Raw genomic sequence first — 15,616 nt, 5'->3', positions numbered from 1 at the left:
TTCGTTACACTATTGGTTATCACAGATTTATCCAGAACTTTAAATAATTGCCTCTTTTTTGTCAAAGTTCTCACAGGCTGATTCAGTTAATTTAGAACACCCTCTGACAAGACAAATTATTCTCCTCTACTCTGTTATCACAATATAATTAATGATAAATTTACTTACTTTACCCCATGGGTTACCACAGTTGTGTACAGAGTTTTATGTGATTCCATTGTTTGTCAAAAGGTTGGTTCAGTCTCTTTAAAACCCAAATGACAGGACAAATTTATTTTTTCTACTCTGTTTCTTAAAATACAATCTGGAATTATAACACTTTAAAAGTCACCACTATACATTTTTTATGGCTCAACTTATAAATACAGTCTAGATCTCTCCCAAACTTTGTCATACTTTTACTTTCACTAACTTAACTTCTTTCTGTATCTGCATGTTTTTATAACACGTGAAATATCTAGCCCTCTGGTGACAACAATATTCCAATAAGGAGAAAAACTTCGAAGCTTTGAGTAAAATGACATCAAGAATATTGCAAAAGTCTAGTACAACAATCAAACCGCATACACAATGTGCAACTCGTACAGAGTTACATAAGGAAACTTGTCATAACTATCACTTTTAAAATAATTAACTTTTAACACTTGTTATGAAAACTAAATGATCAATAAATATTAAATAAACTAAATGATAACTCTTAAGCTAAACAGTCTTGTATATCCAACAATTTTGTTAATTTTAAGATATTTTTCTTTAAAATTGTTTACTTATCTGAGTGTATTTTTTTCACTTAGTGTATAATCCTGGCTGTATAAAAATCACAGATTTTGGGCTTGCAAAACTATTGGATACCAATGAAGAAAGTTACAAAGCTGAGGGGGGTAAGGTAAGTTTGAAAATGATGTCCTAATCAAAGGTCACAGTGAAAACTCAAACTAGAGGGGGAGACATTTTAATATTGTTCCCTATAGTCTATAATTTTTTAAAAACACAATAATATCTGTGTGTCTAAGAACTTGACAGATTTTACAGGATGTGATTATATGACTGACAGAATTAACAGGCTACGATTATATGAATTGCAGACACTACATGACAGAAGTTATGGGACATGATTATATGAGTCACAGACACTACATGATAGACTTTACAGGACATGATTATATGAGTCACAGACACTACATGATAAACTTTACAGGACATGATTATATGAGTCACAGAAACTACATGACAGACTTTACAGGACATGATTATATGAGTCACAGACACTACATGATAAACTTAACAGAACATGATTATTTGATTCACATACACTACATGACAGACTTAACAGGACATGATTATTTGATTCACATACACTACATGACAGACTTAACAGGACATGATTATTTGATTCGCATACACTACATGACAGACTTAACAGGACGTGATTATTTAATTCACATACACTACATGACAGACTTAACAGGACATGATTATTTGATTCACATACACTACATGACAGACTTAACAGGACATTATTATTTGATTCACATACACTACATGACAGACTTCACAGGACATGATTATTTGATTCACATACACTACATGACAGACTTAACAGGACATGATTATTTGATTCACAGATACTACATTTAATGTGAGATCACATTATACTCTACTTCCATAGCATAATTATTTTAAAATTCTGCAAGAATAGAAGTTTGGCCAATAGACAATCAATATATCAATTAAAGTATGCACAAAAAACATGTAGCCAGTATAATTGTGGTTCCAGCAGAATTACTATGGAGCATTGTAACTAAATTGTTTGCAAAAGATAAGCATATTTACAAAATAATATCATTATTTTGAAATAATGTAACTGCATTACTAGCAACCAACATATAACAAGTATAAGTATAGTTACAATGGGATAAAAGTATAAAATAATCTCACTGCATTACTGACAAACAGCACATAAACAACATAACATAACATAATGTTCAGGGACAACAAGGGACCTATTGGTCCATCTTGGCTATCCCATCCTCTAAACAAAATTACAACTATCAAATAAATAAATTTAAAAACAAATAATAATAATAATCTTAAAGCCAACCCTTACTTGTATTATAATCTGTGAGCAGTGAACATATGGAAAGAAGAACTTTAGATATGGTGAGGGCAGGGCTCCAGTTATCCTTTAAGATATCTAAACAAATAACTCCTTGACTGTTGATGTTACAATGGTAGATTCTGGTCCTAAAAGTCACCTGTGGCAATAAGAAGAATCCAATCTGGATAGTGGCTTATAACACAACATAATATTTAGGGACAATAAAGGACCTATTGATCCATCTAGGCTGTCCTATCTGCTAAACTAAACTATTAAAAAAAACAACCTCAAAGCCAGCCCTTATCATTCATATATTTATCAAGCCTTCCCTTAAACCCACTCAAATTTACTGCCTCCACCACATTTGAAAGCAATACTATCAAAGAACACTTAACCAATATGTGCATTATTATAGCAGGATAGAATTGTTTTGAAGTAATTTCACTACATTACTGACAACAACACATAGCCAATATATATGTGTGTTTACAGACTTGTTATAATCTATCAACACTGCTGACAAACAATACATAACCAATGTATGTGTGATTAAAAACAGGATAGAATTTTTATGAAATAATCCTACTACATTACTGACAGCAACACAGGATTTTGAAACAAATATTTGGTATATTTATTTGTTAGAGGCAACATAGTATAGTAAACAGTATACATATATAAAAGAGATTAATAATCTAAGGATAGTAAATTTACAAATTTATCATGAAATATGAAAACTTGAAAGTTTCAGCACAAGCATTGTGTTTTTGTGGGTTGAGCTCGCATGTCTTTCTGCTATAAATCAGTTTAAAGAGTTAATGATTTATTATGATAATAAAAATAGTATAAAATGTCACTAATTTTTTTTTTTAAAATTCACTTATAGAATGGTTAGTAATTATTTAATATTCATTTATATTGATGAGAATTTTTTTTTTAATCTATGCATTTCAGATGCCATTGAAATGGTTAGCTTTAGAATGTATACAACATCGCATATTTACGCACAAAAGTGACGTTTGGGCATTTGGTAAGAATATCATTCCTTCTTTGTGTGATTTATCAAATTTTGTTGTTACTAACTTACTCATAATTGTATTACCTTGAAACTATACTGAGTTTTGCTTGCTTTACAACAACATTTAATCTGATTTGCCTTATGGAGTGAATTTCAGGGTATTTTGATGCAGTTGTAACTCATGAGGTTTAATGGTACTTGGTTGTTGTATAGGTGTGACTGTCCTCTCACGAATAACAATAAAAAATACCAAAACTTTAGTTTTCATATTTAAAACCAATGATTTATAATTGAATCTTTAAAACTATATTGGAATTTAGTCTGTTTTTTCCTTCCATAGGAACATGCCAACTTTAAGAAAATGTCTGTTTGATTATAAGAAATAAAATTCTACAGATCTTTGATAACTATTACTATTTTTTCCAAATCTAACTGATGAGATGCATGGTATATCGGGTTCATATTTCAGAATTCAAAGTCTATAGAATTTGTTTGTTTTTCTTTGTAAAAATGATACTCATTCTTCCAATTATGAAAAAATATATAATAGAAATATTACTTGTACATTATGGTTATAATTTCATATTTGTAATTCTTTATCATTCATTTCAGAAGGATTATCATTTCTAAAATGTAGTGGTAAAAGTTACATATTTTTAAACAGTTAATTAATATGAATTTTTTGTTCTCAGGAGTGACTGTATGGGAGCTCCTTACTTATGGAGATAAACCATATGAGCATCTGAAAGCTCGAGAAGTGCCAGACTTACTTGAGAAAGGAGAGCGTCTACCTCAACCATCCATCTGTACACTTGATGTTTATATGATCATGATAAAGTGTGAGTGTTTTTTTATATGGAGTCAGTATATGTAATTATCATAAATTGTGCTGTACGTACAGTTCATGTTCAGTACTTCTTTATAGCTTCCTTTGAGCAGAAGTTAATATCAGTTACATGTGTGTGTGTGTGATGGATAGCACTAGAGAATGGGTTATTTGTTCAGACTTTTATGTGGTAAATATCAAGATCATTAATTAACAAAACTTTTAGTGTGATACTTGCCTTTTTAGTGTAATTTATAATATCAAGAGTCGGTGGCAGGGGTGGATTGGGCCGCCGGGCAAAATCCTGGTTGACCGGCGATGCCTGGGCCAGTGAGATGATAACCTGGTTATACTGTCCCAGTGCTACTGACTAACCTACTGTACATCTCTCTTTATATATATATATCATCCTGATTTTTGAGTATTTGTCCAGGCCGTTTTAGGCTTCCAATCTGCCCTTGGTAGATGGATAATGAACCGGTCATTAGACAGCTTAAGTGATTAACCACAAAACTTTTTAGCAAGGGGTCTTGGTTTTAGGTCCTAAACTATGATCACCCGTTTTAGAAAGAAGTTCTATATTTTCTTTTTACAATAAGTTTTTATGCTTTAATTACAATGTATTCCTTAAAAAGCTTCTGCTAAAACATCGAAATAAACACTAAAAAAAAAACTTTTATGTTGTAGTGGAGTTATTTAAATGAATAGAAAATAGAGCCTGTCTTGTCTATCAAATCAGGCTGGATGTTAGATGCAGAATCTAGGCCTTCTTTTAAAGAGTTGGCTGATGAATTTGCCAAGATGGCTCGTGACCCTGGACGTTACCTAGTAGTGCAAGGAGATAAACTAATGCGACTTCCTAGCTACTCCCCTCAGGATGAAAAGGAACTTATTCACAACTTCAGTACAATCAAAGAAGGTCCTGAAGTAATTATGGATGCTGAAGAGTATCTGCAGCCAAAAACTGACTTGTCTAATAGTTCTGAGTGCTCACCACCTTTAACCCCAGTCAAAGTAAGAAACTATCCATTTTTTATGTTGTTTCTTGTATAATTTTAAAAAGAATAGGTTGAGTAAAGTATTACAATAGAACTGTAAAATTATAATAAGTTTAAGTTCAGGAGTTAAGTTTTTCCTTCTCAGTAATTTCTTAAATAAACTCTTCAATAAGTTATTTATCACAAGTATCACAAGCTTAGTATTAATTAGAATACATTTGTATGATCAGTGTATTCTACATAACGTAAAACATTCTACTATGTCTAGGTAGAAGTATACTGTGATGTTGATAGTCCTGTGTGTATGTTTGCAATATTTAACCTAACAATAAGGAAATAGGCATCCACTTCATAAAAAATACCATCTTATGAAATAAACAAATCTGAGGTAAAGATAATCATTTGTATTTAGTGGATTTGCTCTTTGCAACATTTAAAGCAGAAATAAGTGGTACATTATATATCAAAGTTCTGAAATGTGGGCTCATGGGATTTCACCTACTCCTAGTAAAGAACTTGGATGAGTGTCTCCCTAGAAATTGGCTGATGGTATGCTTTTGCAGGTTATGATAAAGGGTGGACCACACATACTCAATAGGGCTCATATTTAGTGGTTGTCCTGGCCATGGGAGAGTGATAATGTCCTGAACATTGAGTCATTGTTTTTTGACTAGGGCTAAATGAACAGAAGCTCCATCTTTAACGAAAACAGTTTTTTTATACACTGTGGTCATTTGTGTAGACAGTTAGAAGGTCTTTGTCAAGATTATGATGTATCAAGCAGCATTTACTGTCTCTTTGCATACCACCAGCTGAATCATCCAGTTACCTAAATAAAACCCCACAGCATAACAGAAATTCCACTGTATTTATCATGGCTTGCAGATGGTTTAACAAAAGTTCCTGGACAAATAATCTACTATCTAAGAATGTAAGAATCTGGACTTGTCAGAAAAAATTTTGGTGTCCCAAAAGGCAGGAGATTGTGATAGCATCTGTGATGTCCACTGTTTTGTATATGATATTACCTGGAGTGTGGAGTGGCTTCCATCTAGCTGCTCTGCCTTTGTAGCCCATACTATGAAGATATCTTCTGAAGGTATTGAGGCACATTTATCACTTGTCTTGCAATTGTAGTGGCCATTTAATATAGGTCATTCTTCAAACAGTGCAAGGAGTCCATTATTTTGGTTTTGGGTATCTTGGTCATGCAGAAATTGTTGTTTTATGAATACATTGTCATGTTATTCACTGTGGTATTACAGTTGATTTCTCACTAACTTTAACTTGTCTTCCATTGTCCAACTATGTGACATCATGAAAATAGTTATTTTTTTGAGATTTTTCTCATTTATGGCATGTGTTTTTGTACTCTCTGGTTTTACCAAACTATAACTTTGTTTATACAGGGTTATTTATATGACATTCTGGTGATGGTTGATTTGTATACTTATTGGTGAATAGTGTTTATTTAATTTTTAAATGGTTACATTTTGTCAGGACTGTATGCAGCTGAACTCACTTAGAAATGTACACATTACAATAACTAGAATCTTGGGGATTTTAGTAGTACTGGTCAGTGTTTTATCAGTTAAGAATTCAGAATAAAATACTCCTTGTCATATATCTTCATTAGGCTGATTTTGATTGTATTACTTTTTGTTTTGAAAATTCTGCTCCAAGTGATTTGTTGACTCTATTCCAAGTATCATATTCTTACTTGTTCTAGTATATATAGTGTATATAATTTACAATATACTTAACATTCTAAAGTATAAACAGTGTTTCAAATTCTTTAATGAGTTTATTTCCATTGTTTACTGAGAATGTTTCTTATTTACTTCCACATCATTCTAATTGGAACTTCCTTGATTTGCAATTATATGGAGTCATTTGAAAATTGAATATTGTATCATTTCATTTAACATCTACTTTAAAGTGAATTTTCTGAAACTTAGTTAAGGTGTTTAATGTTTAGATACATATATAAAGTACAAGTTTTTGGAATATTCAACAATTTGGATAGTTTAGAGAAAACGAGAATTGCAAATGGTACTAGTGTGATAAAATATCTATTCCAAACTACTAGGGATGGGTTAAATTCCCCACAGTATCTCAAGTTGTTCCTTAGTTTAGTTATCATCTAAAACTTTAGTTGAAAATTTTCTTTTGCACAGAAATTTATGGTTGATCGTGGATTTGAAAGCCAACCATGTTCACCAACAAATCCTGTTCACTTTGATTTCAACACACAGTTGCCCTCATCTTCTAGATGTCGTGGTCACCAAAGTGCAGCATCAGGACGTTACTCAATGGATCCCCTTCGAGATGTGGTTCGAGGTATGAAGTATTTCATTTGGATTGTGCATATCAAAATATATTATATTTTTTTGAAATTTTTTTTCTAAAAGTGGCATCACTTAACCTTTGTTCAACTAAAAAAATATTGCAGCTGTTTTCAAATAGTGTTATAATTATTACATACTTTTAAGAAAATTTTATGGACTGTATGGTATTGCTTAAAAGGGTCATTTCATTTTTTGTGAACAATTTAAACTATTGCTTTTAACTTTGAAACCTCTTGTTTTTAAGTTTTAAAATCAACTTATTTCATGATAGTTTGTGAATTATTTCATTATAATTTTTCTATAAAGTTTCTCCCTAAAAGTTTATTAAACAATATTCTTTTTTTATTTGTTTCTATATTATGAACTTAACTTAATAACCAAGAATATGTGAGAATTCCTTGTTGGAGATGTATTCTGGGAAATTATTAAAATCAGTTCAATATTGCCCTTTTTTTTCTGCAACCTCTCTGAAGTCCAAGTATATATCAAAGATTTTTTTATTACCATTGTAAGTAATGCTGTATTTTGAAGTATGATATTCCACATAAAGATCATGTTTACAGAATATAAATTTTGAAAGTTACTGTCTTAATTTCCTATTTTTTAATTTTTTAATTGAAATTCTATGGTTTCATAGTATTTTTGGTGTAATATGAATGTTATAATTTTGAAATTTAAATGTGCTTTTAAAACAGGTAATGAATAATGTCATTTGCTTTTAAATTGAAGAAAAACCTGTTTTGTAGATACTCATTGTGATGAAGTTGACAGAGCTCATCTCAGAAGCACAACATTACCTAGTGATTTAAAGAAGAAAAGAGCAAATTATTTGAAGTTAGCTGTTGATGATGAAGATTACCTCATTCCTTCACTTTCAACCAACCAGTCAGCCAATTACATGGATTTGATTGAAGACACTAACTGTGCAGGTAACACAATCTCCCTGTGAGGATACTTCATCAACAAACACTTTAATTTTTTCTCTTCCTTCAAAACTAATGTTACTGTTCCTGATGGTATAGAATAATATTTATTATTCATATTGTTGTTAACAGCACTTATATAAGAAGTTTATTCTAAGATCTTTAGTTCCCTATTGGCTTAGCAGTAAACTTGAGAGAAACTAAAATTAAGGGATTGTGCAGCTATGCATTAAAAGTTATTAGATAATTATCTTGGTACAAGATTAATTAATGTCGCTAAACTAGGGTAATTTCCAGGATTTTTTTATCTAGGGGCATAAGTGTGTGTGTGTGTGGGGGGGCTCTCCAATGGGGGATTTGCCACCTCCACACAGCTCTAGTGAGCATGCTCCTGTGTGAAACACTACCCATTCTAGGATTTTTTTCTCAAGCATAAATTATTTTACACTAAGGTACACAACTTAGTTCTATTCAAAACACAAATTTCTTCACTTTGTCTTCTTCACTTGTACATTCTTATAACCTATGGTGATTTTTGATTTTCCAATATAAAATCAAGTACAATGTCAGGTCTCTTGTTCTTACAATGTTCATGATGTCTTCACTTATGACAGTAATTTCCTTTTTTTGACCATTTTGGTAAAGCTAAACTGTATTTTTTTAATACTTTTCTGTTTTTTTTACATTGTAATTGTTTAGTATTTAGAAATATGGATATTTTAGTCCTTTATAATGAACAAAATATAAATAAAAGATATATACATTTAGCACTCAAATTTCAATACCTTTAATATTAAGTTCAAATAGATTTTGCATATTATTTCTGAACAATAATCTGTAATGAAAGATATGATATTCCTTGTTATAGTGACATTGTATTTCTGATCACCTGAAGTTGATACAGGTGGTGTTTTCTCTGTAGATTGTTAAAAATTTACAAATATGTCAGAGAAAGGAATAACATATCTCTGGATAATTTAATGCTTATTATGTTAGTTAAAATAAAGTGGCCTGTTTAGAATAACCATAGGCTATTGTTTTCCCTTAGAGTAATACAGCTATGAATGAGCAAGATTATAAGTTACAGTACATATTAAGAGTTTATATAGCCTAAATATAGGTGCAGTTAAGCTGTAGTTTCTTGTGTTTTTAAATATGTTAATATATTAATATACATAGTCTTATAGAAGTCAGCTTTACATGAAGCACCAAGTTTCACATATGTAAAATAGTGTCTTGAACAAACTGCTTAGTTTTATAAAACTAAGCTTTATGTAGTTAAATAATGTATTTAGTTAAATAATGCATTACTTCCTTTAAAATGACTTTTTAGTTTTCTAGATATTTATTATTAGACAATTATATTCAATTTATTAAAATGCTAATTTTTTTACAGCAGTATTCTGAATTATCATTCCTGGTAATCCTCATGCTACTCAGATAAATTAGAGGTTGTGTTAGTGTTCTAAAATGAGTACTGTGAACGCATGCATAATCATACATTACATACATGATAACAATCATAAGTGTACAGTGATTAAATTTTACAGAAAAAGATATGCAAAAAAAGTGCTAACACACCTTATTCGTTTCCATTGTATTGGAAGATTATTTAAACTTTTAAAAGTCCTTCGCGTCTGTGTAGACAACTGTGGTCTGGTCACAGTTGGAGTTTAGTTGACTAGCCTTCCAATTTAATTGTCATCAGATGAAGTGAGACCATTTATTTGGTTTTTAGGCAGTTTTGGACAAGAAAACCATGATCACAAGGAACACTCCTAGCTGGCACAAATGCAATGAAATGAGTTCTAAAACATATTTCAGAGCAGGAACTGTCAAAGTTTGGTTGACTATGATGCCAAAGCATGAATATGATGTGCCAAAAGTCTCACTGCATTGCTGTTTTTTTCTCTATGGGTGTCACTGATGTTGTCATAAAATAAATGTACTACATCTAAAGCTTCTATTCTGTACTCACTGAAAGTTGTGTCATTTCTGAGAAACTTTTTAACATTCAAAAAGGACCTAAAAAAAACTTACATGGTACACATTGTATGCTTATTTCTGTGTACAGGTGGAGTTTATTCATAGTACTTGCCAGGGGTGAAATTCTCAAAAAAAGTAGAGGTACTCAGGTGAATGAAGTAAACCTATTTTGGAAAAAAACAAAAAACAACATGAAAACATAAAAAATGATAAAGCAGCTCAAATAAGTCCCAGTACTAGTACCACCTTAAAAAATAAGTTCTGGTACTCATTACCAGTGAGTACCAGCAGAATTTCACCCCTGGTACTTGCATTATCATGACCTTTAGTAAATGACTAAAAATTAAATAAACTATGAGAAACAAATACTTTAAGTCAGCCATAGAATTAAAAACCAATTTCAATTGATGGATGAAAGATATGGCACATGCTTAAGAATAGAACTTCCTCATTTAATTAGGTGAAGTTTAAGGAAAGAAAATAATAATAATTCAGCCCAAGTCCAAGCCAACAAGAAAATTTATGGTGATAATGATAGAAGTAGGAACTGAATATACAACTAGAAACAGAAGCATTGCAGTGGAGCTTTGTAGTTTTTTTAAAGCTAAAATGAATCCATTCTCCTTGTATTTACTAGTATAAGCTGAAAAATGAAAGTAAAAAAAATCTTTATGGAAGATTATTCTATCTAATGCTTTTAATTAATAAACAATAGGAACCTCACATACCCTCAACCCTACATTAATTTTAATTTTGTTTTGTCTGATTTTAGATTTTCAGCATAAGAAACCTCCTACATACTCCTCTTGTGTAGAGACACAGAAAAATGGTCTTGATAACTTTGAATATCTTCTTATGAATGACAGTTACAATAAATCAGAGACAGTCCCACTCAGATTTTCAGAAGAGGAGGAGGATGAAGATAAAGTATTTATTAGTGAAGCTGATCAGCGAAAGCAGGAACTTTTGCCCTTAAACCACAGATCTAATGATACGGCTGTGTGAACTTTCTTAAAAGTATTTTTCATGAACAGTGGATTTTTATCAATAATGGCCATGGGTAAAAACAAGTTATTTATGTGTCATTACCTGTTAGGAACTAGAAACCATCACTCTGAAGACATTATTAACATTTGTATATAAGCATTGTTAAAAAAAAACACTTGAAACCTAGCATCATAAATATGTATAATTTTTATTTTCTTATACTCTTTCTTTATAGCACAGGGAACAAATAACAATTTATTAAAATAGTTTTATCTTTTCACTTCCATGAGTTCATGTAGTGCAGGTCACGTTTTTTGGGGCCATTAGTTAAAGTCCTCATTAAAAGAACTTGTGCTTTAGGTACAAGATTAAGTAACTAGTGAATGATCATGTCTCTGTATTCAGGGAATTTTTAACCAATGTTTAGAACACATAATTGTGTGACACATTAATCAGCTGTTACATTTGTTTCTTAATTCAGGTGCTAATGAGGCTTCTGTATATTCTAAGTGTTTTTCTTGTCAGAATTAGCTTTATTTGAAAGGGGCATTTGTAAAATTAATGTTTTCAAATTCCAAAGTATGAAACTTTGCAAATAATTGTTAGATTGGATTTTAGTGTCTTATATTTTCCGTATAATGAAAATAAACTATTAACAAAGATGTAAGAATTTTCTTTGGGTTAACTTTCCTTACATTGATGTTACATAACAATTGTTTGCCATACATTCTTTAAAATGAAAATGAGATCTTTATTCAAAACTGTTTTCATTGTAAGCATTAACAGAAATTTGTCTTGTTTTAAACTTAACACATTTTCTTTTATTCAGACAGAAAATATTTCAAAATCTTGTAAAACCAGAAAATTAGTTTTTATAGCTGTGTGTGTGTGTGTCTGTGATAGTCTTTTTGATCTCCATGAGTTCAGTGGATAACAGAAAATTTTAATGTACATTTTGGTAAGTTCTAGGTTAAGATTAACTGTTTTAAATCTAGCTTTTTTTCATTACAAGTTTTGCTACTATGGTTATGTATTAACTTTTCCTCTTAAGGCTTTGTTGCATATAAAATTATTGTGAGAAAATTTAAAACCCAATCCTTTCTCATGACTTATTGATACATCATGAAGATGATTTTAGTTTGTTTAATTGAACTGATCTCGTTATATTGTATTTACTAGGTAACATTTTCAGTTTTAATCTTTTGTTGTTTTTGATATAATATATAATGGTTACAGAAGAGTTTTAAAAGTAAATTGAATTAATCTCCATGTATATAGATACACAATGGATTACAGTTGTAATTTATACCAATATTTTTATAGAAGTATACATCATAGAACCTTACATGTTCCTTGTTAATTGTTTTCAATTAAAAGCACTTTTTAAAGATTTAAATCAGTTTGTCAGGCTAGAAGTGTTTGTTTTGTTGCATTAGCAGTTGTATCATTGTGAAATTTATTTTGAAGCTTTGGTTGTAAGATGCACAAAATGAAACTGTATTCAGATCAACCTTCAATATCTTATACTTCATTAAGAATTATGAAATGCAAAAAAATCGTTCAGTATTCTTCATCTAGACATGAAGAGTAGTTATTCGTGTTAATCTTTACACCTTTAATAATATATTGAACAATGGAAATGACTGAAAAGTCCTATTGGCCTGAATACCTGTAATTGGAATGTGGTAATACGTCAGTATTCCATACAATTGCCAGTCAAATTCTTATAAAACCAGTATGATGAAATACAGTCTTTACTAATAACGAAACGCCCTTAAATAATTAGTACGTCAATTCTGTATTAGAACACGTTTTTATTTTATAACTTGGAAACTATGAATGCAGCTGAACAGTTCTAATATACTTCCCAAATTTTCCAATGTACTAATTATGCCGAGTTTTTTTTTTGTTGTTATCCCTAGTTTAATAATCATATTCTGTCAAGTAAATTTCTATTATTTTAACTAATATTCTAACTATGTGAAAACCATGACCCTATTTGGGGCCAACATTAGTCACTGAGCTGCCTTTATTTTATTTTCAGTTTAACTCTGGAAATATTTGCTTTTACAGGATTAGACTCTCAACGTGATAATAAGCCAACCTAGACTGGAATTTTTACAAAGTTTGTGAACGCTACTAACGTAATCACCTAGTGTTCTTGATCTGTATGCAGGGATATTTGTTAAATCAGTATGTGCAACAGCTACTCTGTGTGTACAGTTAAAGGCACGTAAAAGTGACTTAACGTTAGGGTGCCTACCATCAGTAAATATACGGCCAGTCAGTAAAGAAAAACACTTATATTTATTAAAACCCGTATATTACAAAAAAAGAATGAAGGTTTTAAGGATGTAAGTAAAAGAAATAATAATCACTGTCTGTATGTCAGTAAAAACAAAATTATAAGGTTGACAACCACGCTTGTGGTATATATACACACACACTGTCTACATAAAAAAACTCATTGTATATAAACTGTTACATTATTTCATGATGAAGCTAAAAGCGCATAAACTAGCTGGTGACACCCGGTGGGACAGCGGTAAGTTTCCGTACTTACAATGCTAAAATCCAGTGTTCGATTGCTCGCAGTGGGCAGAGCGCAGATAGCCTATTGTGTAGTCTTGCGCTAATAGATATATATATAAAACTATACCGTGCCTACTTGTGATATTCTTTGCTACTTTTGTTTCAGTTTTTAGGATACCGGTATGTTTTCTTACATGTTATCCATTTGTGATCAAATATTCGTATATTGAATATAGGGGATTTTAAAGCATATTTAATATTAGCGTAAAAATCACGCATAGTATCTTTATACATTTACAGATTAATCGGTAAGTGAAATGTTGAAGAACGAAAACAGTAAGATGCCGAAGAAGAGTGTCACACTTGTGTTCGGTGAGAAAAGAAAATAATCTCTCCTGCTTGTAATTGTAACATAGAAAAAAAAAGAACTATTTTAACTGAATGCTTCACCCTATAACTTATAAGATCAGTTTTGTGTAGAATATATTTTACAATGGGTACATATGACGGGATTTTCCCATTGAAATGACGAGGTATATCTAGCAAACATAGCTAGACTTAGTATTTGAAGTAGTTTTAATAGAAACCCCATAAAACACACGTTACTGTTTCTGTAAGTTGAAGCATTCGTTTAAAGAAGCTTGAAAGTTAATCTTGTGTTATGAGGGATGAGTTATTTTCCCGCAAAACAAGTATGAGACTCTTGTTTGAAATCTCAGTGTTTTCCTGCTCAGTGGGAGAGTAGATAACCAATGTGGATGTAGACATTGGGCGTGATTCTTGACGCTTTAATTAAATGTGAACTGTTGTTGTGTCAGTCGCTTTTCTCGTAATATGTACGTTAATTATAAATGTAAATTTAAACTAGCTAGGCCTACAAATGCATTAAAGTTGGCACTTCTTAACGTTGCTGTATAAATAAAGGAATAACAGTGCTACTAGCTGATATATGTTTTAATTGTTGTTTAAGAAACAGATGTACAGTTTTTATAGTCATGGTAATAAACGATTTATAAATAATGACTTCTGTGTGCTCAATCCCCCCCCCCTCTCTCTATATAGAGAGAGAGAGAAACATTCGAATTTAAAAACACGAAAACATCTTATTACGTGATACTAGTATTTAGTAACCTCTTTTTTCTATTGCTTGCAATTTTTCATCCTAAACACATTTTATGCATCACGTGGGGTAAATGGCCATGTCGGAAACCATAAGGTTAAGGTATATCCAAGAGGTGCTTGATAATAAGGAGAACAAACACTTAGCATCATCCGCCACCTGCACGTCTATTACTTACCTTTTTATAATGCTACACAATTAAAAGTGCGGAGCGTATTCAGGGACATATCACGGCCTCGAACCTTCGAGTCGCAGCCAGTGGTATAAGTATGCCCCCCGCAATTCCAGGGGAGGGGGGACCCAAAGGGCCTGACAAACTTAAGAATTGCCGACAAGGGGAATAAATTTTGGGGCCTATCTTTTGTAGTTACGCCCCTGGTCGCAGCCCAGCAAACATATCACTAGGCCACATCGGGCTCGTTTTCTTTGATGTGATTACTACAAATAAGCAAGCTATGGACTATGATATAAAATGGTAATAAACTTGAACTGCTATTTCCTCTAATTAAAGTCCCCTGATGGGACAGCAATAAGTCTACAGATTTACAACATTAAAATATGGGGTTCGATTCCCCGCGATGGACACAGCAGATAACCCAAAGTTACTTTGCTCTAGAACAATCTCTCCCATCAAAAGTCTTCATATGTACTGAACGGTCATTCTGAGAACAAAACTTATTAAGAACAAAAATGTTTCTTTTTTTGTGAGAGAATTTCACGTAAAAAAAATGACATATTATGATTTGTTAGCACCTCTAGATATTTGTGACATGCTCCGAT

General features: G+C 31.5%; 1 protein-coding gene across 3 annotated transcripts in view; it reads left to right on the top strand.

Annotated features, from left to right (window-relative positions):
- LOC106459039 (epidermal growth factor receptor-like) overlaps positions 1-14,729 on the top strand; it is a 221,095-nt gene extending 206,366 nt beyond the window's left edge. For all 3 annotated transcript variants that reach the window (XM_022385419.1, XM_022385417.1, XM_022385418.1), the window contains 7 exons: positions 795-886; positions 3,053-3,128; positions 3,809-3,955; positions 4,682-4,956; positions 7,118-7,280; positions 8,035-8,217; positions 10,970-14,729. In XM_022385419.1, the coding sequence (XP_022241127.1) occupies positions 795-886; positions 3,053-3,128; positions 3,809-3,955; positions 4,682-4,956; positions 7,118-7,280; positions 8,035-8,217; positions 10,970-11,202 (1,169 nt within the window). In that variant the 3' untranslated portion in view covers positions 11,203-14,729. The remainder of the gene's footprint in view (positions 1-794; positions 887-3,052; positions 3,129-3,808; positions 3,956-4,681; positions 4,957-7,117; positions 7,281-8,034; positions 8,218-10,969) is intronic.
- The last annotated feature ends 887 nt before the right edge of the window (positions 14,730-15,616 follow it).

Source organism: Limulus polyphemus, unplaced genomic scaffold (genome assembly GCF_000517525.1).
Source record: "Limulus polyphemus unplaced genomic scaffold, Limulus_polyphemus-2.1.2 Scaffold551, whole genome shotgun sequence".
NCBI lineage: Eukaryota > Metazoa > Arthropoda > Merostomata > Xiphosura > Limulidae > Limulus > Limulus polyphemus.
Note: the sequence above shows the minus strand (reverse complement) of the source record. Positions and strands in the feature narration are given on the sequence as shown.